The 25,745-nt window shown below is 40.4% G+C and overlaps 1 protein-coding gene across 1 annotated transcript; it reads right to left on the bottom strand.

Annotated features, from left to right (window-relative positions):
- Positions 1-9,520: 9,520 nt before the first annotated feature.
- PLAU (plasminogen activator, urokinase) lies at positions 9,521-17,861 on the bottom strand. Its single transcript, XM_059476920.1, has 11 exons — positions 17,832-17,861; positions 16,185-16,295; positions 15,612-15,663; positions 15,338-15,442; positions 14,677-14,842; positions 14,339-14,424; positions 14,026-14,215; positions 13,239-13,393; positions 12,178-12,318; positions 11,440-11,588; positions 9,521-10,623 (listed from the first exon to the last, which is right to left on the bottom strand). The coding sequence occupies exons 2-11, from the start codon at positions 16,242-16,244 to the stop codon at positions 10,429-10,431; spliced, it is 1,299 nt and encodes a 432-aa protein (XP_059332903.1). The 5' UTR covers positions 16,245-16,295; positions 17,832-17,861; the 3' UTR covers positions 9,521-10,428.
- Between the last annotated feature and the right edge of the window lie 7,884 nt (positions 17,862-25,745).

Raw genomic sequence — 25,745 nt, 5'->3', positions numbered from 1 at the left:
GCTTTCTTGCAAGGGGAAGCAGAAGGACAGGTGCTGATCGTTTCTCTCTGGCTGCCAGTGATGAGACCCAAGGCACTGGCATGGAATTGTGTCAGGGAAGATTTGGGTTGGGTATCAGGGAAAGGTTTTTCACCCAGAGGGTGGTTGGGCACTGGAGCAACTCCCCAGGGCAGTGGTCAGAGCACCAAACCTGCCAAAGTTCAAGTGCTTAGACAACACTCTCAGGCACATGGTGTGATTGTTGGTGCTGTCCTGTGCAGGGCCAGGAGTTGGACTTGGATGAGCCTTGTAGGTCCCTTCCAACTCAGAATATTCTGTGATTCTATGATTATAGCAAGAAAATCTGTTCTATATATATTTGCATGATATGCCTCCTTATGTAAGGTGGACATAGCCAGTGAATAGAGAAATGTTGCAACTATTAAAATCTAATTTTTGGGAATGGACAAGCACAGAAACAGAAAGGGAACACACAAGTTTGAGTAGGTTTTGTGGTGAGGAGACCAGGAGTACACTCCAAAGAGTGCAGGAAATGCACTCCAGGCTCTTGAAGTGTCTGTAACTACTCAGACTGAACATCTGTGTTGAGATTTGAGAACTGAACGTTTGATAGCTGAAGAGTGATGTATCTGCACTGTGTTCCAAAAGATCTGAAGAAGTTATCAGCTGTGTTCATGCTTTGAAAGGCCCAATAAGCTTTGGTGTAAGAGAATTAAAAAATCAGGAGCTGTCCATGATGCATGACCCTGGTAGAAGAATTAAGTTACACAAGCCAATAAGGGTGGTTGCACTAAGGTGCACAATTCTGTCTTCATACATATGCTAGAAGATATCAGTTCTCTGGACTGTGTTTATCCCAATGACACAGGTGAAGTATCTGCCGTTGCTGTGGGTTTAGTAACCTTCCTGCAGATGCTGGGGAGCTGCCACACAGAGTGCAGCCCAGGCAGTAACAGCAGGAGCTGCTTCATTAAACTCCCTTCTTCAGCAGGGCCTGGGAATGATGGCTACTTAATTCCCATTTTTGCATGAGAGACATCTTTCCTGTGTAATGCAATCTTGAATTTATGTAGCATATGTTAATAGGTCACATGAATCTTGTTGAGGAAATTTATTACTTGATGGATAGTGTTCATTTAATTCATAACTGAATGCTCTGGAAAAACTTCTATGTTGAATTATCTTCACATTCTCAGGTAGATCTTATCCTAAAAAAAAAAAAAAGGCAAAGCTATTTACTTATCCTTGGCATTTAAATCACCAATTTTTGCAAAAGATACAAATTCTAGAAATATTTTTTTAAATCACTGAAGATTACGACAATTATTTGCCTCTTCCTTTAACTTCTGAATCAATACCGATTGCCACAGCGTGGTCACACTTGCTGTCAAAACACAGTACATCATATATCTGTAGCAGAAATAGCTCTAAAAGGAATGGAGGGTTTGGCATCATTTTAGAACTTAAGTGATGCATAAAGAAGATCGATAGTAACCTAAAAACTGGGTCATTTTTATGTGCTGTGCTCTTGTAATAGTCTAACAGAGTAAGTAACAAACCTATTTAAATGTTTCAAAACCTATTTCTAATGAGGATGAGTAATTTGTGAGAAATGCAGAATATCTCAGCACTCTGACTGATGTCATGTTTGTTTGCCATCTGCAGAATGAGATGAAATAAATGTTTGCTTTTGTTAATTTGCTTCTTTAAGCAATACTGAGTTCTATTCATGTGTAAAGAAGAAAATCTTTGAAGTAATCTTTAATGGAATGATGAATTACAATTCTTAATATTTGACATATATCTTATCTTTCTTAAAAATATGTCAATTTGGAAATTCAGAGCCTGAAAAAGTTTCTTAATCTTAAAATTTTCCAGTCATGGATGCTTTAACAGTTTCTTGTTGCTGAGGTTCAGAATGATAGTGTTTGGGTCATGGGCTTCCTAAAATTTGGTAACAAGTGATAACACACATCAGACAACTGTAGCAAAGGGGTGTGCAGACTTATTTATTAAACACATTCAAGTGCTCTCTGGCTGGATGCTCTGTTAATCTTTGTGTTACACCTATTTTGATATTGTAATGCTATTCTTAATTTCTGAACAGGACAACTTCTTGCAGACATTGATAAGATGTGTCATTTTAGCTGTGCACTGATGCCTGAATAGATCACAATAATTAGTCAATGTAAGATCAGTTGGGTTCTGATAATGTTGATGCAGCTTCCAGTGGCAGCATATTTTCAGAAATCACTTGACCATACTTTGCTTCCCTGCCTAAACATGTCAGATGTGAAGACTCATGAAAAGTAAATTGTAAACTTTTGCCTGTTATTTAAATGTGTTTGCACCACCCTAAGAAAGCAGTTAAGGACTGAGTAGAAATTTTGTGTGTGTTGTCTTGACGTTAAAATTTCAAACATCCAAAATCCAAGCGATTAAACCAATTCAAAGTAAATTGCATTGTGTTGTTCTAACTGGGGAACAGCAAAGTACTTGTCTCTGTGTGTAGCAAGTGACAGAAGCGATCCGGAGAAGAGTCGGCATCTCTCAGGCCAGAGCAGCGAGTTGGTTCCTACTTAGACGTGGCCACACGGCCTGAAGTTAGTATTCTTATAAAAATATGGGAATTACTACTTTCATAAGCGGGGTTACAGCCTCGCACCACTGCGGGTGCCCGGGATGTCCCTTGGGGAAGGCACCATGCCCTCTCCACGGTGTTTGTATGGCAGCACGCACGGCTGCCGCGGTCTGGGCCGCCCGGCTCTGTCCTCGCACGGCCCGCTGGCCGGGGGCTTCCTGCAGCCGCCGTGCCGGCCCCTCCGTGCCCATCCCGCCGTGCCCATCCCGCCGTGCCCATCCCGCCGTGCCGGCCCCTCCGTGCCCATCCCGCCGTGCCCATCCCGCCGTGCCCATCCCGCCGTGCCGGCCCCTCCGTGCCCATCCCGCCGTGTCCATCCCGCCGTGTCCATCCCGCCGTGCCCATCCCGCCGTGTCCTTCCCGCCGTGCCCATCCCGCCGTGTCCTTCCCGCCGTGCCCATCCCTCCGTGTCCATCCCGCCGTGTCCATCCCGCCGTGCCCATCCCGCCGTGCCCATCCCTCCGTGCCCATCCCGCCGTGCCCATCCCGCCGTGCCCATCCCTCCGTGCCCATCCCGCCGTGCCCATCCCGCCGTGCCCATCCCGCCGTGCCCATCCCGCCGTGCCCATCCCTCCGTGCCCATCCCGCCGTGCCCATCCCGCCGTCCCGGCCCCGCCGCCGCGGGGCGCGGGCGCCCCCAGCGGAGGCGGCAGCGTGGAGGCGGCGGGAGATGCTCTCAGCAGATGCTCTCAGCAGATGCTCTCGGGCACGTTTTAATGATCCAGAGCTTTAGAGCGGCTCAGGGAGGATCACTGTCAGCGCTCCCACTCAACACAATTATAACTGTTACTCTTCTTAGGTAAGATTTAGTATTGCTGCGTTTGCTTGTGCTTTGTTTGCCAGATTATCTTTGGCTGTGCTATTTCAGTCGAGCTTGTGCTTTGTTGGAGGAAAATGGTTATGGGGTGTAGTACGCTTTTGCAGGTTCTTCTTAAAACATTTTCCCGCTGTTTCCATGCTTTCCACGACTTCCTGTGGACGTGACATGAAATAATTGCTTTTATTTGGTTTTGATTAGTTTTGGGTTTGGTTGTTGGGGTGTTTTGAGTTTTGTTTTTTGTTTGTTTATGTTTTGTTCGCGAAGAAACTGTCTTTGTTGTGGCAAGGGGTTCTCATAAGGACAGCGTTCTGGCCATTCTGCTGCTGTAGAGGGTGCTAGCATTACCTGAAGTCTAGATAGATCAGGAAAATGCAGGATTATACATGTCAGTGAGGAGTCACAAACTTGTCTCGCAGGATCATAGTTATAAGTGACAAGTTGTATACTTAAATGGCTGAGTAACTACTGTTTTCCTATGCTTACCTTTTTATAAGTGCTCGGGTGGAAGGGGGGCAAAGGTTATTCTATAAATAAAACCCCTTCCCTGTGATTTACGTGCTCAATGAATGGTCTGTGCATAGGCTGCGAGCGACAGCGTCTCCTTTTCCGAGGCTGCTCCCCCATCTAGCGGCAGGTCTGTGCCTTGGCTGCCGGGACCGGGGTGGAGATGCTGCCCGCCGTGGGCACCCAGCTTATTCATGGATTTGAACAGCAGCAGGTGCAGCAACCATCAAAGCTGGAGTCTATCTAGACCAATCGTAAAAGACGTACTTATTTTTTCTGCAGATGTTCATAAAACTTTTAATAGAAAAGAATGGGATTTAAATCAGGGAAACCACCTTGTCTGCTGTGAGCTTTGTAGGTGTGAGATTATTTCATGTGAAATGAGAGAAGAGGCTGGCCAAACACTTAGTACTAAATCTGGAGATAAGAATTCAGTCACTCTTGAAGATCATTCGGTATTAAAGGTGTGCTTGTCAGTGCTATATTTACATTCTCCCTTTAAAACATTCTTTTTCTAATAGCTCAAGAGTCTCCAAATGGCTCTGATTACCTGTATCTTTCAGCTGAAGACTTTTACATTTCTTTTCTCTAAAGCTTAATGTATAAACTCTGTCTTGATATATCTTTTTTTCCATACCAAGATTCTGTTACTAAAAATACAACACTAAAAGCCAGGAAAAATACTGACTGTTCAGAGGCAACAGAGCTGTCAAACATATAAGATGATAAGTGGTGGAAAAAGATAAAGAAATAGTGGATTTGTCTCTCCAGGTAGTAAACACAAGATCTCTTGATGCTGTATGTATTAAAACAAGACCATTGTAAATAGAGGATGCAGTTATTGTAAGACAGAGTGATCTTAGAGGGCAAAAGATTTAATATGTAAGATAAAACTAATTGCAGTCATTTTAGATGGAATTGGGTTGTTCTGGAAAAATATTTCTAATTTATCTGTGTATGTCTAATTTCAAATTAAATTAGCATTTGCTTGTTCTTTAAGAGGATATGTAAAATGTGATGTCTTTAATCAAATACAATGCTCCCAAATGCAAGATGTCTAAGGAAAATAATTTCTGAGGTAAATCAATTCAGTTTTGAATAGCAGCTACTTAAACCCCTTTGCTGTCCTGTAGAGTTGGCTCAAGTATGGTCTAGCAAGTTCTAGAGCAAAATTTGACTGAGATGGTCACAAACAACTGTTTAAGGCAATCCTTCATGTGGCTGGGGCTGCTGTTAACACAGCATGTAAGCATGTTTAAAAATAAAAATATTATCCAACCACACAAATTTGCAATGTGTCAGACTTTGCAGGTGCATTTGAAGATGAAGGAGTTGGAACATTAGTGAAGATTTTTTTATCATGGGTGCTAACATGCTGTAGTAATGCCAAGTACATGCTGTGATCTTCATGGAACAGCTGCAATTTCAACAGCTGTAGTGATGTCACTTGGGCATGCTTTGTTTTAACTTAGGCTAAAGTTTTGTGCCACAAGGCAAGAAAACTTAGGGAAGAATTTGTGGTAAGTAATTCTTAACTACTATGGTTGATGTTATGAATTTACTGCACTTGGAACATCCCAGCTGTGACTAGCAGAGTCCATTGGTTCATTTCTAATAAATGTGAAACTGCAAAGTCTCGTGGTTGCCTGTAATTTTCATCTTCTTCCATGATTGCCTCTTGCAATAATATTGAGCTTTGGGAGATTTTATCATACACTTAGAGGCCTCTAGCTCACAGCATACTGAGGTAATTCATATGGATGCCAAGTCATAGCATTACATAAAACCACTTTTCTGTTACTCAGTAGAAAAAATAACATTTCCACTATCCAGTGGGGGATAATAATTTTACTCTCTTGCCAGTTGCATGTTATTCATTGACATTATTTTGTCCAGTGGGACATGGAAACAATTTTATTCTAGTCCTTTCTAGAATATTATTTTGTTAAGAGTCACTGAAAGGTTTGCTCAAAAGTCTTTGTAGTTATTAGTCTAGCATTAAGAGGTTTGCCTTTAATTGTTAATTCAGAAATCCAGACGTTTTTCTTTCAGAGGATCCATTTCTTAAAGCAGCTTTTTTAAAAGATGGATAAATTGTGTAATATAATTTCTAAATCTCCCTGCAATGTCTTTATTTTCATGTAGTCATCTCAGTCACTGAGCATGTTCTTTGATTTCATAATAAAGCAGGGAACCTGAGGTTAGATGATTTCTCAAAATACCTTTCAGTTGCATTGCAAGAATCCAAACCAACTATTTTATTTCTGTTTAAATTTTTCTTGAAAAATTCCAGTGAATGAGGCTCAGCACCACTCAATTCCATTTATTTCATGCTTCACTACTCTTACCAGTAGAGTAATTTCATAATATTTCAGTTCAGTTTCCCTCCCTGCAAACAAGGTTATTGTTTTTCACACCAACTCCAGAAGATGCAGAGAACAGTTTATTCCCTTCTCTGCTTCAGCCTTTTCTCTTTTGAAGAAAGTGTCCCTCATAGATTTTACTTCTCTGGAATGTTTTCAGTCTTTTCTCCTTGTCATGTTCTCGACCACTGATTACTGTTGTCTTCTCATCAAGAAGAATGACACTCAAAACAAAACACAGCAGAGTGTTTGCCTTGTCCTGATGTTTACAAACTGTGCCCTGAAGTACATGTCAGTATGTTTACAGTTTTTTACTCAGCACTGTTGACTTAAATCCGGCCTGTGGTCTGCAATGCTTTCTGGATCTGTTTTAATACCAGTCATCACTCATCTACTTCTGTGCATTTGGTTTTTCCACTCTGGGTTCACTCTGGGTTCTGTTTGGATGCTGGTATTCTCACAGCCCTTTCCAGCTTCAAAGATCATGAGAGTATCCTACCAGGCAGCTGCTGCCTAAATCCCAATGAGTCAACTTGTTGGCTGTAGCTATGGAGCTGCACACAGGAACTGAGCATACTGCTCATGTGGGTCTGCATCTCATTTTGCTGTTCATTCAGTACATAGTCCTTGTCCCCTCAAATGCATGTGTTTCCACTTCTCATAGTTCCATTTCATTCACTTGCCAAAATGTTAAACAGCACAACCCAAATTCTCTTCAGATTGTCCACTGGTATATTGCATGAGATGTGATGGATTTGGAAGGGTTATTCCAGACTAAGCATGAGCCTAGATTTTTTCTTCAATGAATATGTAGTGTTTCAAATATGTCACTTTTTAAACTTCAGCTTAAGATGGGGATATCTGAAACCTGAAATTACAAGACTGATGGATGCAGAAAGATTTGATTCTCTTTTTATGGATAAATTCTGTGCTTGTTAGGCCTAAAACAAGAGCTGTAGTTACATGTCAGAAGTGAGCCAAAGGCTTAGTGACCAAATAGTCATGTTGGGTTTCTAGTTCAGGTTTCAATATGCACAAGCAAAATACTCTCATGCATACAATTCCACGTGGAAATGGTGTAACAAATGGATGATGATGTGTTACATTTCCTCGTCCCTTAGGTTTTTTTATAACAGACTTTATTTTTAAGTGCTTTGAGTCACATTTTAGTTTCACTTCCATGAAGAAAGCTTCAGCTATATAAGGTCAAGTGGTCTGTTCATTCAGGATGCATCACTTCCTCCTAAGAGCTGACAGGTTGAACAAGCTTCCTCTGTGCTCTGGACACATCGGATGCTGCTTTTTCCTCTTTATTTGAAGTCTTTCTTCTGTGGGAGGATTGAAGATAAGTAGGAACTTGAGATCATGTTAGTCATGCTTCTAATGCTTCTGAGAGTATGATCTCTTCACTTGGGCTGATGCCCACCTTGAGCTGCTTCTAAATACATGTTGGACTCCTATTGTGTTCCCCTCTAGTGCCAGCAGATACCTAAAGTCAATGAACCATATTAAGTAAGAGTAGCTCTATGATACCAAATTTTGTCTTGCATGTATGTTTGTACCCAGCAGATATCTAATATCTTCCAAAACCATCCTCTCTCTGGTCATGCTCCTGTCATTCTGCAGGGGAGTTCACCAGCCTCTATGCACAGTTCTCTGGGCTCTTTCCATCTTCACCAGCACCTCAACCGGGACCAACACCAGCTCGCTCTCTGTAACATGGAAAGAGTATTTCCTGGGGATTCTGTTGCAGGAAGAGGACATTTTGCTAAACTGTGCTCTCATCTTCGCCCTTCGTTTTTCCAGGCTCTGATAACTAGCCAGGCAGTTGATACTGTAGCTGTGGGGCCAAAGAACATTGAAGGAGACTCTATAAAATGGTATAGCAGCCAGGGCAGAGGTGTATGTATAGTGTGTGTTTGTCTAAAAATTTAATTTTTGTTGGAATAACTTATCCAATATAAAGCAAACAAATAAGATGCACACCCAAACAGCATCTAAATGCTCTCTGCCTTCAAGATCCTGTTTTTATTTATACTTTACCTATCTAGAGTTCGCTGGACTTCAGACTGAAGGACACCTAAATGCAAGTTTGGTTTTTCATTTCCTTTTTCATCTCCTTTTTCATTCATACTTATACACATAATTATGGAAATAAGTTGAAATTTAAATTATACCTCTGCACAGAAAAAGCCTAGAGAAATTGATGATAAATGTGCTGTTCATTGCAATGAAAATCACATGCAATGGCCATAAAGGTATTTATAATCTCCACCTGTTGAAGATTCACTGATTTAAGTATTTTGCTACATATTAAAGTGGAATAGTAAAGTAAGAAAAAGACATGCTTAAAACCTAGAATATTTTTGTCTAAAACTGTATTACCATTGCTTACTTTGGGCATGAAGCATTCTCTGCTAGCACTGGTCAAGCAGTCCTGGTAGTTGCTGTCAAAAGAAGCAGTGAAGAGATATTTTTCTTCTCACAGTCTCTAGTCTCCCATCTCTCACAAGAGATCTCTAACTCCAGAAACAATGCAATTGTAACCAGCTCCCTGCACAAACTTGAATCAGGAGTCCACAAACTTGCCCCAAATAGCTTTACCACAGGCAGTGGTAAAGTCCACTAATAAATTTAGTTGCAGATCCCAACCACAAATTGTATTGCCAGTAATCATTTCAAGTTTTCAGCAGTGCTTGGTGTCCCTGTCCACCACTGGGCTGTCAGGGCATTAGCCTCAGTACAGTCACACAGTTGTCAGCTCTCACTCCAGGCAGCTCAGAGCCAGGCACAGCTGTGGGAAAAGGGAAGTATTGTCCCACCCCTTTTATAGACATGAGACTGAAGTCTAAGGACACATGACAACAATAACAGCACTGCAAAGAGTGGAGATGTTACCCAGTTCAGTCTTGAGTCTTAAGGATCAGATTTCATCAAGGTATCAAGGTTCTTCTTCTTATCATTCCATCACCATTGTGCAAGGTTCATGTACCCCAACTACATAAAGCTATAGCTGTAGTAGCCTTTTTACAGACACCCATGTGCATTTTGGAAAAAGAATTTAACTTATGCATATCAAATTCTTCACTAATACTTATTTTTTACTAAGGAAGATTACAGTGAGATTACAACTTAATAATGACAATTCTCTTTTGAGTCACCCTTCTATTTTCCAGAGAAGAGAAACATACATAAGAAGAAAGTTTTTTTTTAATGATAGTTAACATCCATAATACAAACAATAAGTTAAACACAGTAAAAATAATTTAAATAAAGTTTGAGGTTCCAGCCCTCATACAAATAATCCAAATCTACAAAACAAAGACAAGTTTAAAAATAAACCCAGAATAAGTCGGAGGAAAAAATATCACTTCCATATAATATCAGTTAAATGAATGGAAATAAATTTCTGACTTTTGATGCCTGCAGCATTTGACAAATGCCAAGTCCTTAAATCTTCTCCAGGGTGTATAGGTAGATGTAGAAGTTGCATAATCAGACTTTCCAGGGGACACCTTCACATGTGACCTGGAAGCCCAGCAACTTTCCAATTTGCTGCCTTGCAGCACAATTCTTAAGTTAAATACATTAACAGTTTGTAATGCTGACTCAACTACTACTTTTTTTCCCCCCAACTTTTTGATGCCAAGTCTGATCACTCTCTAAGTACTGGTCTTAACAGGCTAGGTTTGTGGGACTTGAGACTTAGTATTATTCAGTACAATAAGGGGAGATTTTAGACTCAGGTCATGTATAAAATGAATACTTAAATTAAGTAAGTTGAAACCGTATCTATTTCCAGAGCAAATGCTGGTTCATAAATGGAGTAGATAGCTAACTTGCTATGCATAGTATCATGCATGGGAATACTCATTTAAATGTTAAATATTTTAACTTTCCACCGAGTGGTTTCCAGGTAATTCAGAGTAGTAAGATAAAATATCAACCCTCTCTCTGCCTCGTGCCTCAGGAACACTGATCTGAGTGACTGACCACACAAGCATTCCAAATGAAAGCCTCTTATGACATTCAGGTGTTCACTGTCCTGGTGTCAGTATAGGCAAAATTTTGTTCATTTCAGTCCAGCTGTCAAAAACAGGTCACTTTGGTTCAGGAAGAAAACGACTCTTGGCAGCTAGCCCATTCATGCTGGAGTCAATCCAGTTAAGGTATTGAGTAACTCTGGTGTAAACACCAGGCTTGTTTTCCTTTGCACAGCCATCTCCCCAGCTGACAATGCCATAAACCATCATCCTGCCATTGTGCTCACAGACCATGGGGCCACCGGAATCTCCCTGACAACAGAAAGAGAACATATTAGGTCATTGCAGATGGAGGCTGTGATTGTTTTTCTAGAGTTAAGCAAGCTACTGAGGACCTATGAGCTAAAGCTTTGATCTTTGAGAACATTGCTTAGATGGAACAGAAGGTTTGGCATCTGCTGTGACTTGAACAGTCTCTGAAGCTGAGATCTCTAGTTCCCCCTGTCAGGATACCAGGAGAATAGTTACCTTGGAAAACAACCCTCCATCCCCATCCCAAGTTTATAAGCATAGATATTAGACTAGTGACACAAGGTCAAGGCCAACATGCCCTATATTCATCACAGAATCAACTGTCTCCCTGTCCATAAGATACTCTGACACCTGAGGATGCTTGTTCTTCTCAGTGGCTCCTCCTTACTCCACCCAGAAAGATGCAGGGAAATTAATCTAGTTTTGAGAAATCTGGAGGTGCTCAGTGTCCCCTTAATCTACCCTTGCAAAGCTATAGTTAATGTGCAAACATTAGAACAGTTGCTATATAGCTCTGATGGTATCTATCAGCTATTGCTTGAATAGATTGAAAATAAGGCCTTGAGGAAAAACAGAAGCTAAGACAGTGCACTTGCACCTCCAAAGGAAGGCCTGGAGGATGTAAAACCTAACTGTGGATTCCAACTTTATTCCAGATATTTGGCCACGTGACAGGTCAACTCCACTTGACATAGTAATTTCTAGTTACATTAGAGACTCTAGTGACTAGTAGAGTTATAAGATGCTGCCAACTGATCTATGTAGTAGTGTACATGTATTTGAAGTTATTTAGAAAATAAACCAAACCAGTTTTACCTTGCAGGCATCAATCTGCCATGTGGGATCCCCAGCACAGACCATGTTGTCAGTAACTCTAATATTGTCATAGTATTCATATTTGCATTTTCTCTGTGATATTAAGTTCACAGTGGCTGACATAAGTCTTTGAGCATAGAAGATGTCATCTGCAAAAACAATAAGTATTTCATTGTTCTCACTCTCCAAGAAACAAAAAGCAGCAAGAAACCCCCCCATAACACAATTTCTGCACTTAAATTAGCATAACCATTCCAATTCTCCATTACGGTTCTTACTTTCACCTTTCACCTTATGCAGCATTGGTTTGCTTTTACTGTTCATAAAAAGGTCTCAAAGAGAAAAACAAGTGGTCCAAACACAAAATACAAAGTTTAGTTTTTAGAAGGAAAGCGTTCAATAATTTTTGATGGAAAGTCTGCACAAATACAATCCCTTGCTAATCCTCCCACACATCTTAATTTTTTTTTCTGCTCCTCATCACATCAGGAACAATAAAAATTGTGGTTTATATTTTGCCTTACTTTGTATGGTTGATATGAGAGAGAAGCATCAGTTAGGAAATGCCATAGACAACTAGAGAAGATGATAGCAAAGGTCATCTTCAAGAGATGCACATGGAATACACATACGATGGAAAGGAATCCTTTTTTAACACTTCACAGATCATGGTGTAAAAATCACCACATTCTCACCATTGTGGAAGACCAACTTTGGGAAAAGAAGTAATTTACTTACAAAAATCTTGTTTTCCATAGCCAGCTATTTCACAGTGCGTATTTTCTTTTAAGTAGAGGTTCCTCTCTGGCAAGCAGACTGTTCTGACATACTTGGATTCTACTGCACACTGTCCAGAAGTTGTCCTTATCCTTATCAAAGCTATTAACCAAGTCGGAAAAGATACAGTTAGATTTGTAAATTTTTCCCCTCAAGTTCTGACAATAGGAGTACTTGGTACAGTTAATGGGAATAGTTGCAATTATATTTAGTTCTGGTTACACACAGCTCCCCTCATTGCTTTTGGAACAAGTCATTACTTAATAACAACAACATCAGTTTCCCAACACTAAAATTAACAAGTGTTCCAACTTATCCTTCCTCAAAGGATAGGGGCTAATACTCTTGCACAATACTCTTTTGCCTGAGCTATCTTTAGATGTTTAAAGAATCAGCTTTCTGACTGGCTGTAGAGGGCAGTACCTGCTATCCTGAATGGCTTACAAAGATATTCTTGGATTTTCTTTACTTCAGCAGCAGCAGGAATCTGGAAGGGGTGGTAGAATTCTAAATGTCAAGTGCAAGAGTGAGAAGTCTGGTCTGTTCAAGTTGCAAAAAACCATCTCTGACATGGTTGCTTTAGGAACAGGCTTGTGAAACCCAGGTTTTTATGAAAGTCTGAATTAATTCAGGATAATCTTCAGCTAATGAGGTGGTTGATATGGCAATCCCATGCTATATGATGAAACCTACTGTGCATGCATTTTTTTCCATCTTTTACTATACATACAGTCTGATCTTTAGGCACCTAATAAAATGGCAGAAATGCAATGCTGCCACCAGTGCTTATGGAAAAGCCATGTCTTCCACAGGTCCAGAGACTGCTTGCCAGGTAATGCACCTGATATGCACCACAACCAAAACTTAACAAGTGCAAAACCTGTCAGCACAGGCTTAGTTTTCAGACTGTTCCTGCTTCCCTTCTTCCCATCTCTGGTTCTACTTCTTTTGAACACATGCCACAATTATGCAGCCTTCACCTATCCCAGTGTTTTAAAGGCTTATATTAAGACAACACTTACCAATATCATTCTCATTGCCACCTGTGTCATCTGTAAAGTCAGGGTGAGAGATGATCTCATCAACCATGAATACTTGTTCTTTATCATCAGTAACATTCAGTATGGACTTTCCAAGGAAAACTTTGTAGACAGATTTGTTTATTGGTCTTCTTGACCTGAGTGAGAGTAGAGAGATTGATGAGGACTACTGATTTCTGAAAGTAAGGTCAACAGCTGAGATCCACTCCAGTTCTCTTTGACATTTATTTTAATGCTGATAAGAAAAAGTAAACTTTAGTTTGCTTTGAAAGTTGATCCAATATTCTGAAGAAAAGCATCCTAATTTTCCATTTGAGGGGATTAAGATAGGTATTTAGACATTCTGAAACATGCCTAACTAGTTGCTACTAATGAAAGGCGTTGGCCTTAAGAATCCCCTGCAGGATGCCAAAAGGATCAGCTTACCATAGAAAAGTCAACAAAAAGCAGCCATTATTAGCTGTATTACACAGCTCACCATCAGTACAACTATTAAGCTTAGGGAAGGGCTGAGGTAAAAATGAAATCCTGGCACCAATATACACTGAATTGTTAAAATTGCATCCCACCCAACCGTCCACATCTTGCTAGTTCATTCTGCTAGATGTGGGCTCCCAGAGGCTTAATGTTTCTTTTGCTGCTCTTGTTTTGTTCAATCAAAGGAACATTCTTACTGTGGTGCATTCCAAAGGGTTGCTCAGGGAGCATCACACCAAGAAATCAGTTGAAGAAAGTGTCAACTAAGAAGGCCGTGGAACTGGAAACTTACGGAGTGTGGAAGCAGTGTGCTGCTGTGAGCACCCAGCAAGGGTCGATGAGGCTGCCCCCACACAGGAAGTGATCCATGCCCCTTATGTTTTGGAAGATGCCTGCTATCCAAGGCTGAGACTCAACCTCTGCCTGCTTTCCACCAACAATCTTGAACATCTTGCTAATGCTCCTTTGACCACATGTAGGCCCTGTGAAAAGAAAAATTTCATTCAGATGTTCTTACAAATAAACTCCAAACTTGTGCTATTAAAAATAAAATGAAAAAAAAAACCAAACAAAACCCCAATTGTGTTGAAACTAATATTACTTACCACACTTCTCTATGTTGCAAGGTGTTTCTTGAATGGCAGATCCCCTTTTGGTGTAACACCAGGGTCTGCTCCTTCCATTTGGGTTTCTAAAAGATAAAAAGAGTGTTCTTTTCATAAAGACAGTCATAGTATTTTAAAATTTCCAAGTGTTTTGGAAAAAACAAAAATATTTTGTTGTAATATATGCCAGGGGAAATAATGCTTCAGAAACTCACATTCCAAATATTTTTAGTCAATAATTCAACTCTGTAATGTTTTTTAAAAACATGTTTCTCAGTGAAGTATCTCTGGGACTGTGATAATAAAAGCTTCCACAAGATGAGTGCTGCTTTTCTTACCTGCAGTAGCTGTGTTTGCCCAACCCAAGCTGCAAAGCATTCTCTGAGTAAGCGTGGTAACGACCCCTCCTGATTAGTGAGGGCAAGTTCCATGGCAGACATTTGTCTTCTGTTGCCATTCCTCTGTAGTTCTCCCCATTTTCAGTATAGCATGTGCTGTCAGTGTCTGAGAAAATAAATATTTTATTAGCAGCACGCTCTTGCGCATAATTGTTCTGTGACAGACATGAACAAATCCTTCAAATGAGGAAAAAAGTTCTTGCATTACACTCAAAACCAGATGCAAAATCCAGACTGACTAGATACTGTTATTAAATTTGCTCTATATGGATTTTGAGTGTGCATATTAATTCTTTAACAGTTTAAGTGAATTTCACAGTCTAATAAGTTCTTCTGCTTCTGACCACCCACAAACTAGCTTGTTTTTCCACCCCAATCTAAAAGTAAGGTTGAGGTGGCAGGGACAAAGAAATTAGTGATCCAGATTTTGCACCAGCATTTTCTTGCTTCTCCTCATTTAGTCTCTTAGTACAAACTGCTAAAGGCTATCCAGTCATATCTCTGGGTAATGCTTTCACTTGGCATTTCATATGAATTCTTTGGCTATCTTTTAGACCTTTCCAATCAATTTAGTTAGCATTAAGGAAGACAGATACTCTACCTAGTTCACAGTGAAGCCCAGTGTATCCATCTGGACATATGCAACGACCAATTCCACTGAAGAGGTAATAGGTAATGCATGTTCCTCCATTCAAACAAGGGCATTCTGTAAGTCAATGACATCACTGATTATAGGCAAAACATTTGAATGTGGAGATGAAATGTAATTGAAAATTAAGTTTTAGGTGTTTCAGTATCAATAAGGATCTTTCTTCTTGTACAAGTACAGGATAAGAAGTTCCATTTAGGTTCAAATAGAACAGGCAGATGCTTACCCTTGTGGTCTGATCTGCGTTTATATTGCTTGTAGTATTTCCAGCTATAAATCTACAGGAAAAGAAAAAAAAGAATTTTTAAGGAGGCAGTTCCTTTTATGTGGTTTAATCATCTTTTCCCTACTGCATACCTTCAACTGTTTAGTTTTTTGCATGTAGCTACCTGCTGAACCTACTCTGTGGAATCTGGATATGAACGAGAAGTGCAACTGTAATTAGGCAAAGCAGAATGGGGAATAAAAACTAATCCCATGTCATGCAAACAAAAACCACCAAAAAAACCCAAAAACCCTAGGATCAGAAAAGCCCCACTGAACTGTGCCACTGCATCAGGAAAGGGAAGGAAACTTCACCCTCTCCACCAAGCAGTGCAGCAAAGATGCAACATTCATCAATTGCCCCTATCATTTTGCTGACCTTGGTGCTTCACATTGTGCCAGAAAATGAAAGCCAGAAAATTTATTCAACAATGAATTCTTGTTCTGTCCTTCAGAGTTTTTCCCTCTGCTTTGCAGGCTGAGTCTGCCTTTCTCCATGAAATAAGATTAGGCTTTTGATATACTTAAAACTTACAGACTCTAATCCCGTGACAAGGGCGCCCAGCGTTACTGTGAGGAAGATGAGTAACTTCATGTTGTTAGTTAACTTCTCTCTTTGTTCTTCTTCGATCTGTATTATTTAATTCTGAAAATAAAAGAGGACTTTAGTGTCATGCTATAGCCTGCAGTGCCAGTTTTCTTGCTTCTGTTGTCTTCAGTTACAACACAACTGATGAAGAATGAAGCTTTTACTTGCAGCAGGATATCTGCTTATTATTTCCATAAATTAAATTAGAGGTTATACTTTGAAGGTTTTTTTGAACAGGCAGCAATAAAACCAGATTTTTTTTCAAGAGTGTAATTGAAACAAGGAAAGAGAAATTGGAAAAATCCATACTCCATTTTTGCAGTATGGACTAAGTTGGAAATTGGCAGATGTATTTAGCTGCTGCCCAACTGTTGTACTATTGAACTGACCATTGCTACCATCAACAAAAGCACTGAGCATGCACCTTGAGGGTATGAAAGGGAAAACTCAGTTTTTCAGTCCCTCTCTAGTTATCAACTGCATTTTGTTGCTGCTCAGCTTTAGGTAAACCTGGCCACCTGACCGAGTGCCTCTGACCACTGCCACCTCTTGAAAGTCTGCTGGTGATGTTGCCTCACTTATTTTCAGTGTTATAGGTTTACAACATAGTCTGTCTCAACTTCTTATATGCAGCTGGATCTTGTAGCCAAGCAGGTATAGCAATCTTTCCAAAAGCAAATAATTATAATGTAATAACAATGGGGGCACAATAAAGTCCCATGTGTCTTTTCCCTCTTTTTAAATTGCAATAGAAGTCATGAGAGTATTTTTTTTAAGCTCTGACTCTTTCAGTGCTCTCTCACTTTTAGAAAACTGTAAAACTTCATTTTTAAAAGATTCCATGGGAATCATAGCTATATTTATATTAGCAAAAAAAAGCAATGCAGTAGAAGATGCACAGAACTGAGCTGTACACTGTACCTGCTTCAGGTTTCTACAGCGGACTAATTTCAGTTTGGTCCTGCAGACTGAACACCTGCTGATATGTGGATTGCACCTTCTAGCTTTACTTCATTTGGAAGAAATGGAGTGCAAGTACTCTACAGCTCAGTATTGAACACTCCTAACACATGTTCACACACTCAGTGGTGTGGACCAAAACACAGGGTATACAGAAGATCACTAGATTCATTTGGAAAATAGACACAATACAAATGAAAATGCTAATGCAGATGCAACCTCTGCTGTTAAGCAGGTGTCATAATGCAAGAAAGCAAATCATACCTCAGGTACTTGGCTGTGCATGCATTTCAGATTCAGATGAAATTTTAGCAGATATACTTCCCTTAAACATTATTATGACAATTATTTTTAGCATTTGTGGCAGCAATGAAAGTAATTTATTCTTTGCGACTATAATTCGTTTCTCAGGCCCAGCCTCCACACCATAAACAGCAGTACTGCTGATTCCTTTAAAAATTCTGCTATACTGTGGCAGCTAGAACCGACCTTCCCCGCACCTGCGATACCGCATCGCAGTAGCATTTTCCTTATTTAATTTCAATGCAATTTTAAGAGCAATCGTTTCGTCCCGATCGATTCAGACGCTGGTGCCTTTAGCTGCCGGCGGGGTTGCAAAGGCACGGCACTTACCGGAGGCGGTGCCGGGCTGGCGGAGCTGCGGCGGCTGCCGGGGCGCTGCCCGCTGCGGGCTCTATAAAGGCCGGCCCGGGGCGGGGCCGCCGCCGCCGCCGCCGCCCTGGGGCGGCTCCGAACCGCTCCGCTCCGCCCCATCGGGAATCCTCCGGCGAGCCGCGATCGGAGCTGCGGCGTGACTCAAGGGGGAATTTTTTATGCTGCTTTTTAGTTTCGGGGAAGGGGACTACGGTCAGGGCGAGTAAACACCTTTGTACGGGGTAGGATTTCTGGCAGGGGCTCCTTGACAATTCCTTAGGGACATTTATAAAAACAAAAGAAATGTGAGAGCTATGAAAGGAATGACTAGAAACGTACCTGGAGACTTGACAGAATGATAACAATGATAACATGTATGTATGTATGCATTAGCAATAAACATAGAATGACTATGAAACATGCCTGGAGGTACAAGCAAATGTGGTGTATTATTCATATGGTACTACCCATAATGAGAGAAGCACAAGTGATTTTTTAAATAACAGAGGATTGAACTCTTTCAGGTGTGGATAAAACACAGCCCGCTGGGAGGGAGTATTGGGTCAGAATGCACTTGAAGCACTGGGTGTGTTTTCAGAGAGCTGTCTGCAGCTGAAACACACAACATGGGGGTGAGCAGGGTGCAGTTCTCATGCCAGCTGGAATGTGTTAGGACTTGGGGCTTACAGCAGGTGTGAAACTCATCTCCTCCAAATTACTTACGCTCACTTGGGCCTGAGCAATCGTGAGAAAGTGGTCATGGTTTTCTTATAATTTCTGCCTCCCAAAGAAGTATTCAAAGCAGCTCATTTCATGAGATGAGGATGGAAATTTGAAGTGACAGATGTCTAAGAATGCAGACCCAGCACAATAAATCGTCTCTCCTGCCCAGATAAATGTGATTTTGTTCACATTATGCTGTGATGTTATAGCAATGTGGTGAATAACAGCAAACCAATACATGATATTTGTGGGTGTATTCATAGAGTCTAGCTTCAGGTAGTGCTGGTGACTAAGGTGAGGTAGGTGTCCACAGGCTGTGTAGCTGATGAAGAGCAGTTTCTTTAGAGGTCAGGTCAGAGAAGTAGCTGACCTGAAATTCCCTCAAGAGAAATGTTTTCATAACTTGACAATTCAGAGCTTAAGGAGACTACCTTTCTATGTTTGCCAGGTAACAACTGGTGTGACTATGGCTCAGCTTTCTTCTTCCCTCCCCATTTTCTATCTGTGTCAAGTCTGTGGTATAACCATACCTTTATTTAGGTACTGTCTGCTTGCATGCTCTATTTCTTTCTGTTCAGATCTTCAGGCTCACATCAGAACAGATCTCACGTTTGCAGAACGCACATGGAGTTCACTTCACTGTATGGCAGGAACTGAGTCAAGAGAAACAGCTCAAGCTGGAATTCCATAAGAGAGCATAAGTAAGGAATAAGCCTTTCTGAATTTCAGGAGAGAAATGTGTCTCACATTCTGTGGTGACTTAATATATCAACATCACAAGTAATTAGACCCTCTAGGAAACAGGGCAGAAAGCATAAGGATAGAATCCCCATGGCACTCTTTATTTCAGAGGAGTGGCTGTCAAGTAAACTTACCTCAAGGAATCAATTCTGCAGAGGGGGAAATAATCCAGATTTTAAAAGCAGTCTGGAACATTTACTCAATTAATTTTAATACACCAACCTTACGCATAATAAATGAAGAAATAGGTCATAGTTTGATTCAACAGGAAGAGCAGGGAGAAAACTGCATGCAGGAAGAGGGTGGGCTCTTCAGGCCTGGGCAGCACCTCTCCTTCCTCCTCCATGCTTCCAAGGAAGAGTCTCTAGACCTTCCTCAAACTATCCTTCCGGGAAAAAAACCCTAGAGCAACTGTTTCCTCTTAGATATTTTTGTTTCCTGAGAAGTGTGATCAGTTATCCTCTCCCTGAACCTTTGACCAAGCTTTGCAGATACCCCTGTTCCTAATTTTCTCTTTAAAACCTGCAGGTTCATACTTGTTTTCCAGATCCAAGAACGAAAAACTTTTGTTGTCTTCACTCTGACACAAGATAGCAAGATTCAAATCTCCCTTTTTCTGCCATTTGTCATATACTCAGGTTTTGCTGAAATACTGTACTTCTTAAGTATATCTAGAAGGCCCCCAGGAGAAGTGACTTGGGCTTGTCTTTTAATCAGACTGGTGACAGCTATGATCAGAAATTCTGATGTGCTTGCAGTGCTGCTTTAAAGCTATCCAATTCCTTTGGTCTAAATACTTGTACTACCTAGATAGGTAAATTAATTATAGTTGGCACTGGACTGCACTGAACTGAAAATATGGTTTAGTAGAAAGATATCCAAGCCAGCTGCAAATAAGTTTGTTCTGGTGTTCCAAGTAACCTCACAGCTGCACTGTCTCTATGAGCATTGAATGACTCCTAGGGAAGCAGAGATGCATGAGATAATTTCCAGCGCCTGGATTCACTGAGCTGGCTGATGGCTAGCACAACAAGAGCTGAAGTGAAGTTTCAGGTAAAATAATTCCTTGGAACCTTGTCACGTGCCCTGCCTTAAGGCAGAGACCTTGGAAAATCTGTAGCATGGCACTTCTGCCGTGTCCTCCATCTGACCTCAGAGCTGGACCTGCCAGCACAGATGGGAAATGCACATACTCAAAGAGTGGGAGGGATGAAACAGGACCGGTTCTGCTACCAAGGGATTTTTGGTAGCTTCAGGGTCAGCATTTGTTCTCCATTGCATGTCTGAAGAGTTTAGAAGGGCCTGGTTAGAGGCCATGTCTTCTGTACAGGACAAGACTCTGATAGGACAGAGAAAAAGCAGAGCAGGTCTTTATAACTCAAAAGCAAAGTTGTTTGGGAAAAACAGTGAATAAAGTTAAATGCCTACTGCAAGACTCTCAGTGGAAGTGGAACTTGAACTTACTTGCTCAGTAGATACTGATTATGAGAAGTCATGAGGCTTAAGAGAGAAACACTTGTACAGACTCGTGAATAAGTTTTGTATTTTGAGAGCCACATTGTGCTTTCCACAGTTAATTTCCTTTTCCTTTTACATGTCCGTGGTTTCATCACTTCGGTCTCTTACCGAAATTTGGCTGAGGTGTAGGCAGGATGGAAGGAGGAAAGACTTCTGAAGAAAAAGAGGTAATAAAGGAAGTGCTAGAGTGACCTTGTAAAAGGTACTTTACCTGCTTAGTAGGATTACAGCATCTGCATGAGAAAAAACTACTCCCAACATCTCAAGTCATTTGCTCATTTTTTTAGTTAGGGCTGTTAATAGGGCTTTATATAGTTCTCTTGTGTGCACCTGGATTATATCACAGAGTAAAGAAAATGTATACAACTATTATGAGCTCCTAATGTGATTTGAGTCTGCAGTCATATGGCACTTCTCTAAAATAGAAGTCAGATGCAGTGGATGTAGCCCTGAAGAGCAAGTAGTATCAGAGCCACTGCCAGACAGTTCTTGGGTTACTGTGATTTTGTGTTTTAGGTTTCAGTTCCAAATAAAAATCTTGCTGATTCTTTTAATTTATTGTTGAAGTAACTTGAATGTTTCAGACTAGTTGGCCAGCCTGACTTAGCAAATTTAGGAAAGATAACATTCCATTCCAGCTAGATGAGAACACTGACCCTCAGAGAAATACAGGGGTTTTATCTCATGGTGGTGTACTGAAAGAGATTGTGAGGTTTGCATTGTTCTGCAGAAGTTGCTGTCGTGGAGGAATTATCGGTTACAGTGTTCATTTTCACAGCTGATGATAAAATATTAAAACTCAAGAGAAATACCATCCACCATGCATTGACTGTGGTGGTCCATTAGTAAACCCCAAAAGGCTAGAACTTTTCAGGGATTTAAATAACTCTATAAATATTAGTAGCAAGAACTGCTGCAGAAGTGCTGTTCTACAAGGAAAATTTAGGCCTGAGGCTTTATATTGCCTGAAGTCTGATGGTCTAATTGTGCATGTTCTGGTTTATATCCAGCATAAGTAACATCAGAATTAGTCCTTTGACTAGTAAAATATGTGCTTTGCCAATGGGAATTTCAAGTCCTCTCTACTCGTGCTACATTATGAATGGAGAAGTTTAAATTTGCATAAAAGCGGTTATATGTGCTTAAACCTCTGTCATCTCAAATGAAAGAGCAGGGTTAAACCACACAGTGAGTATTTGCTTAGTGATTAAGAATACAAAAGTTAAGAAAACACCTAGAAGTCATGCCAAAAGATTGACGTGACTTGTCATCTCTGTAACAATGATGGCTTGTTGTTGTCAGTTTTGTTAAAAAAATTGGTTTGTCATTGAATTAAGTAGCCCCAGCTATGGGTATAGAATTTACAGAACATAGCTATATTTACCATTTCTTTGTGTATTGGAGTGTAGCTTCAAACTCAAACTGTGTTTGGTTACTGTCAGTTTGGGATTAGGGTAGAAAGGATTTTATGTCAGTCAGAAAGTGTGTCATGAGTTTAAGGGAAATTTTCCAGTATAAAGTTGATTTAGATTATTTTGTCTTCATCTTGAAAAACATGGGTACTTTTACAGTAAAATGTTTTGTATTCTCTCTCTGATGTTATTCAAGTTAAATTTTTTAATCAGTTTACTTCTATCTCTTGAGATAATAACTGGAATTACTGAATAAACCATTAGATTTTGAAATGTAAACAACTAGATTTCAAATGTTATGCTATCGCTATTCATAAAGTTAAAAATATAAAGCTCGCTCTTTAATCTTATTTTCTCAAATTACTGTTTGTATGAGTCCCAGGAATTTCCAGAGTAGCTGATTTTAAGTTGAATGTGATTCATAAAAATTCTTGTACTTTAATGACTCTTGATTACTTGTCAGTTGTTTGTGGTTGGAATCTGAAGCAAGTGGTGATCTCATTTCCTTTAGGTACAATTCAGCTACTCAGGTTTCTTTATTTAATTTTTCTTTCCTTTTCCTTACTGCCTACTGCTTTTCCTCTTATCTCTGTTATCTGTGTGCGCAGATGTGGCAGAGCATTCTCACTTGGGGGCCACTGGGCTCTCTGGGATGCCTGTGGGCACTGCTTGTGGCTTTGCAGGCAGCGGAGCAGCCAGGCTTTATCTCTGGCCTGAGGCAGTGTCACCTTGGGCACCGGCCTCGCATTCATGCCAGGGAGCAGCTGCCCCACGAGTGCTCTTCTTGTATACAGTGATTGTTGTTTCAGTGAGCTGTCCGGATACGGGTATTTTTCAGAGCAGTGATGATCACATCTGAGGATTTCTTCATCAGCTTGATGTGCACCTGCTTTTAAACTATGCTTTGTATCTCATTTAGCAGTTATGAAAATTCATTGATTATGAAAATCAACCATCTCTCTGACATTTGATCAAATAGCTCATTTGAGGCAGCTAATATCTAAAATTTAAAGATTAGTTGAGCTACAGATCTTGCATCCAGATCATAAATACTTGAAAATCATGTTTGTGTATAGGTGTAGGCCTGTCTTTAGTTGAAATCAAGGTGCTGATAGCACTGGGGAAAACATAAAAAAGATTTCTGAGTCTGAAAGTAGAAGGCAGAAAACAATTAACAAGGGTTTTTAGGGATTCAGTTGTGCTTCCTATGGTGATCTTATATTTTTCAAAGGAATCCTTTTTCTACCCTACCATTTACTGGTCTGGAATAGCACATTGAAATCCAACGCTGGAAATTTACAGAAATAACTGATTTTGGACTATTTTTTCTGCAGTGCATCAGTCAATCAGATGCACATTCCACAGGAAACCAAACAAACTGAAAGCATGCCAGTTAGCATATTTCTGGAGAAAAAAGATTGGCTAAAATCTTGGAAGAAAGCAGATTCTGGGGATTGACTGCAAGCTGTGTCCCAGTAAGGGCATATCCAAAGAAGCAGCATACCCTAAACCCCCTGTGCAGTACAGCCCCAGAGAGAAAACTGGCACTGTTCATCTCTGTGAAAGGCTGCCTGGGAAGATCATTTAGGATTCCACTCCCTCTGAAGCATTAATTATCTAAATAAATACAAGATACAGGAAGAATAATTCTTATGTCTTGACATTAATGACATTAGTAATGGACTGTTTTGAAGAAGCTCTGGAGGGAAAATGATGGCAGCTCTGTGAATTTATAGTTGAAGGAAAAGGTTACTAAATGCAAAAAATTGGTAGAGAGCCCATAAAGCAGTACTGCCCAGTGTGTCAGGCTGTCTTTATAGATTTGCACGTGAACAACTATTGAACAATTCAGGGGATCAGGGGATAAAAGTTTTAAGGAGAAAAAAGAAGTTGCTTCCTGGGTGCTGTTGAATAACTGCATTCTTCCTGCATAAGCTCATAAAGAAACTGTGCTGAAAAGAAAGGAGAAACAGCATTAACTTGGGCACTCTTGGGTAATAATAGCATGTATATCGTGTGCTCTAATAATAGCACTTATCTTCCCCCCACCACCACTCCTGTGGATGTTTTGGCTGCATTCTTCCCTTTTTTTAGTTCACTTCCTGTAACTTATTTCTACTATGGACAATGTACTATTTTCCCTAATCTTTGTTTGCTGATTGTTGTTTCAAGTTTATAAGCTTAAGTAAATACTTCTCTAAAGAAAGTTGTGCTTACTCCCCTTATCCTGTCTATAGCAGTTGCAGATTTTATGGGCAAACGAAGTTGACCAAAAAAAAACCCAAAAAATGAAGGAAAAGAGAGACTGCAGAGCCTTCTCATATATCAGAAGCCCAACAGAAAAACAAAACTTTAAAAAATATGTCTTGTTTGCAAAATAGGCCTTTTTTCCTCTTTGTGCAAAGGCTTCCAGAGGGAGGTTCTGGCACAGTGACCTATCATCAGTACCAGCAGGAGTATTCCTGAAAACAGAAATACTTACTTTATGCCTCTCCCTTCTGTCTCCAAGGCTTTTTCTTGGCCCTACTTGTTACTTGTGCCATTCTGTGATTTTGGTTAGAACGGTTGGAAATCACAATATTTTCTTTCTTCTGAAACATGTGTGTTTTTGATAAAAATTGTCTCAAATTGAGATACAACAAAGTCTCCATCATGTGGAGTTTTTGGAGTGTATCTTCCCATTGTTCCCCAAGGGGTGTCAGGAGTATGCTCACTTCTTTCCATGGACCAAGCAGTGAGGGAGACCATCATCTACAGGGGAGATGAAGGCAAGGTGGAGAGCACACTCCATGCTAATAAATCTGTGATGTTCAGCATCTTGGGCTGCAAACTGGTACTGTTGTGATGATCAGATCAGAAAGATAGGGAGGGAAGTGGGGAGATGGGGGAAGAGGCAGTATTAAATGTCAGGGAGAAGGGTAAGAAAAAAGTGTTATTGTCAGAAATGGAAGAACACACTGCTGCAAAAATGGAAATGTGCTTATCCATGGACATAATATCAGAAAAATTACTATGTGGACAATGTAGGTTGGCCATATGAGTTATTCAGGAGGAGTCAGCATCCAAAGGATGAGTGTGAGAGGATAGGCCTAGCAGGCATAGGTCATGAGGTGCTCTGAGAGTGAAAACAAATTATGTATGGTTGACTCAGTGAAAAACAGGCACAAGATACAGGATGACTTGATCAAAGAGATGCCTTTGCAGGAGCTTGTCTGTGTGCAGACAAGAGAAACATAATTGCAATTTTCAAGGCTTCTGTCAAGCAGGAAAGTTACATTGCTTTCAAATGACAGCCAAAGAAAATAGAAGATGGTTGTTTTGGACCCAAAAGGACTAAGAAAGATGGAGCTCTGTCATAACTGAGTTAGATCTTATGAAAGGTCTTATGAAAAGCTAATACCAGAGAGATGTTTGAATTTACTCTTTGACAGAGTTTACAGAAAGTTCCCAGTAGAGATGTAACATCACCCACATGGAGATTGCAAATTAGTTTGTGTTT

Source organism: Ammospiza nelsoni, chromosome 8 (genome assembly GCF_027579445.1).
Source record: "Ammospiza nelsoni isolate bAmmNel1 chromosome 8, bAmmNel1.pri, whole genome shotgun sequence".
Classification (NCBI taxonomy): domain Eukaryota; kingdom Metazoa; phylum Chordata; class Aves; order Passeriformes; family Passerellidae; genus Ammospiza; species Ammospiza nelsoni.
This window is presented reverse-complemented; position numbering and strand designations above follow the sequence as displayed.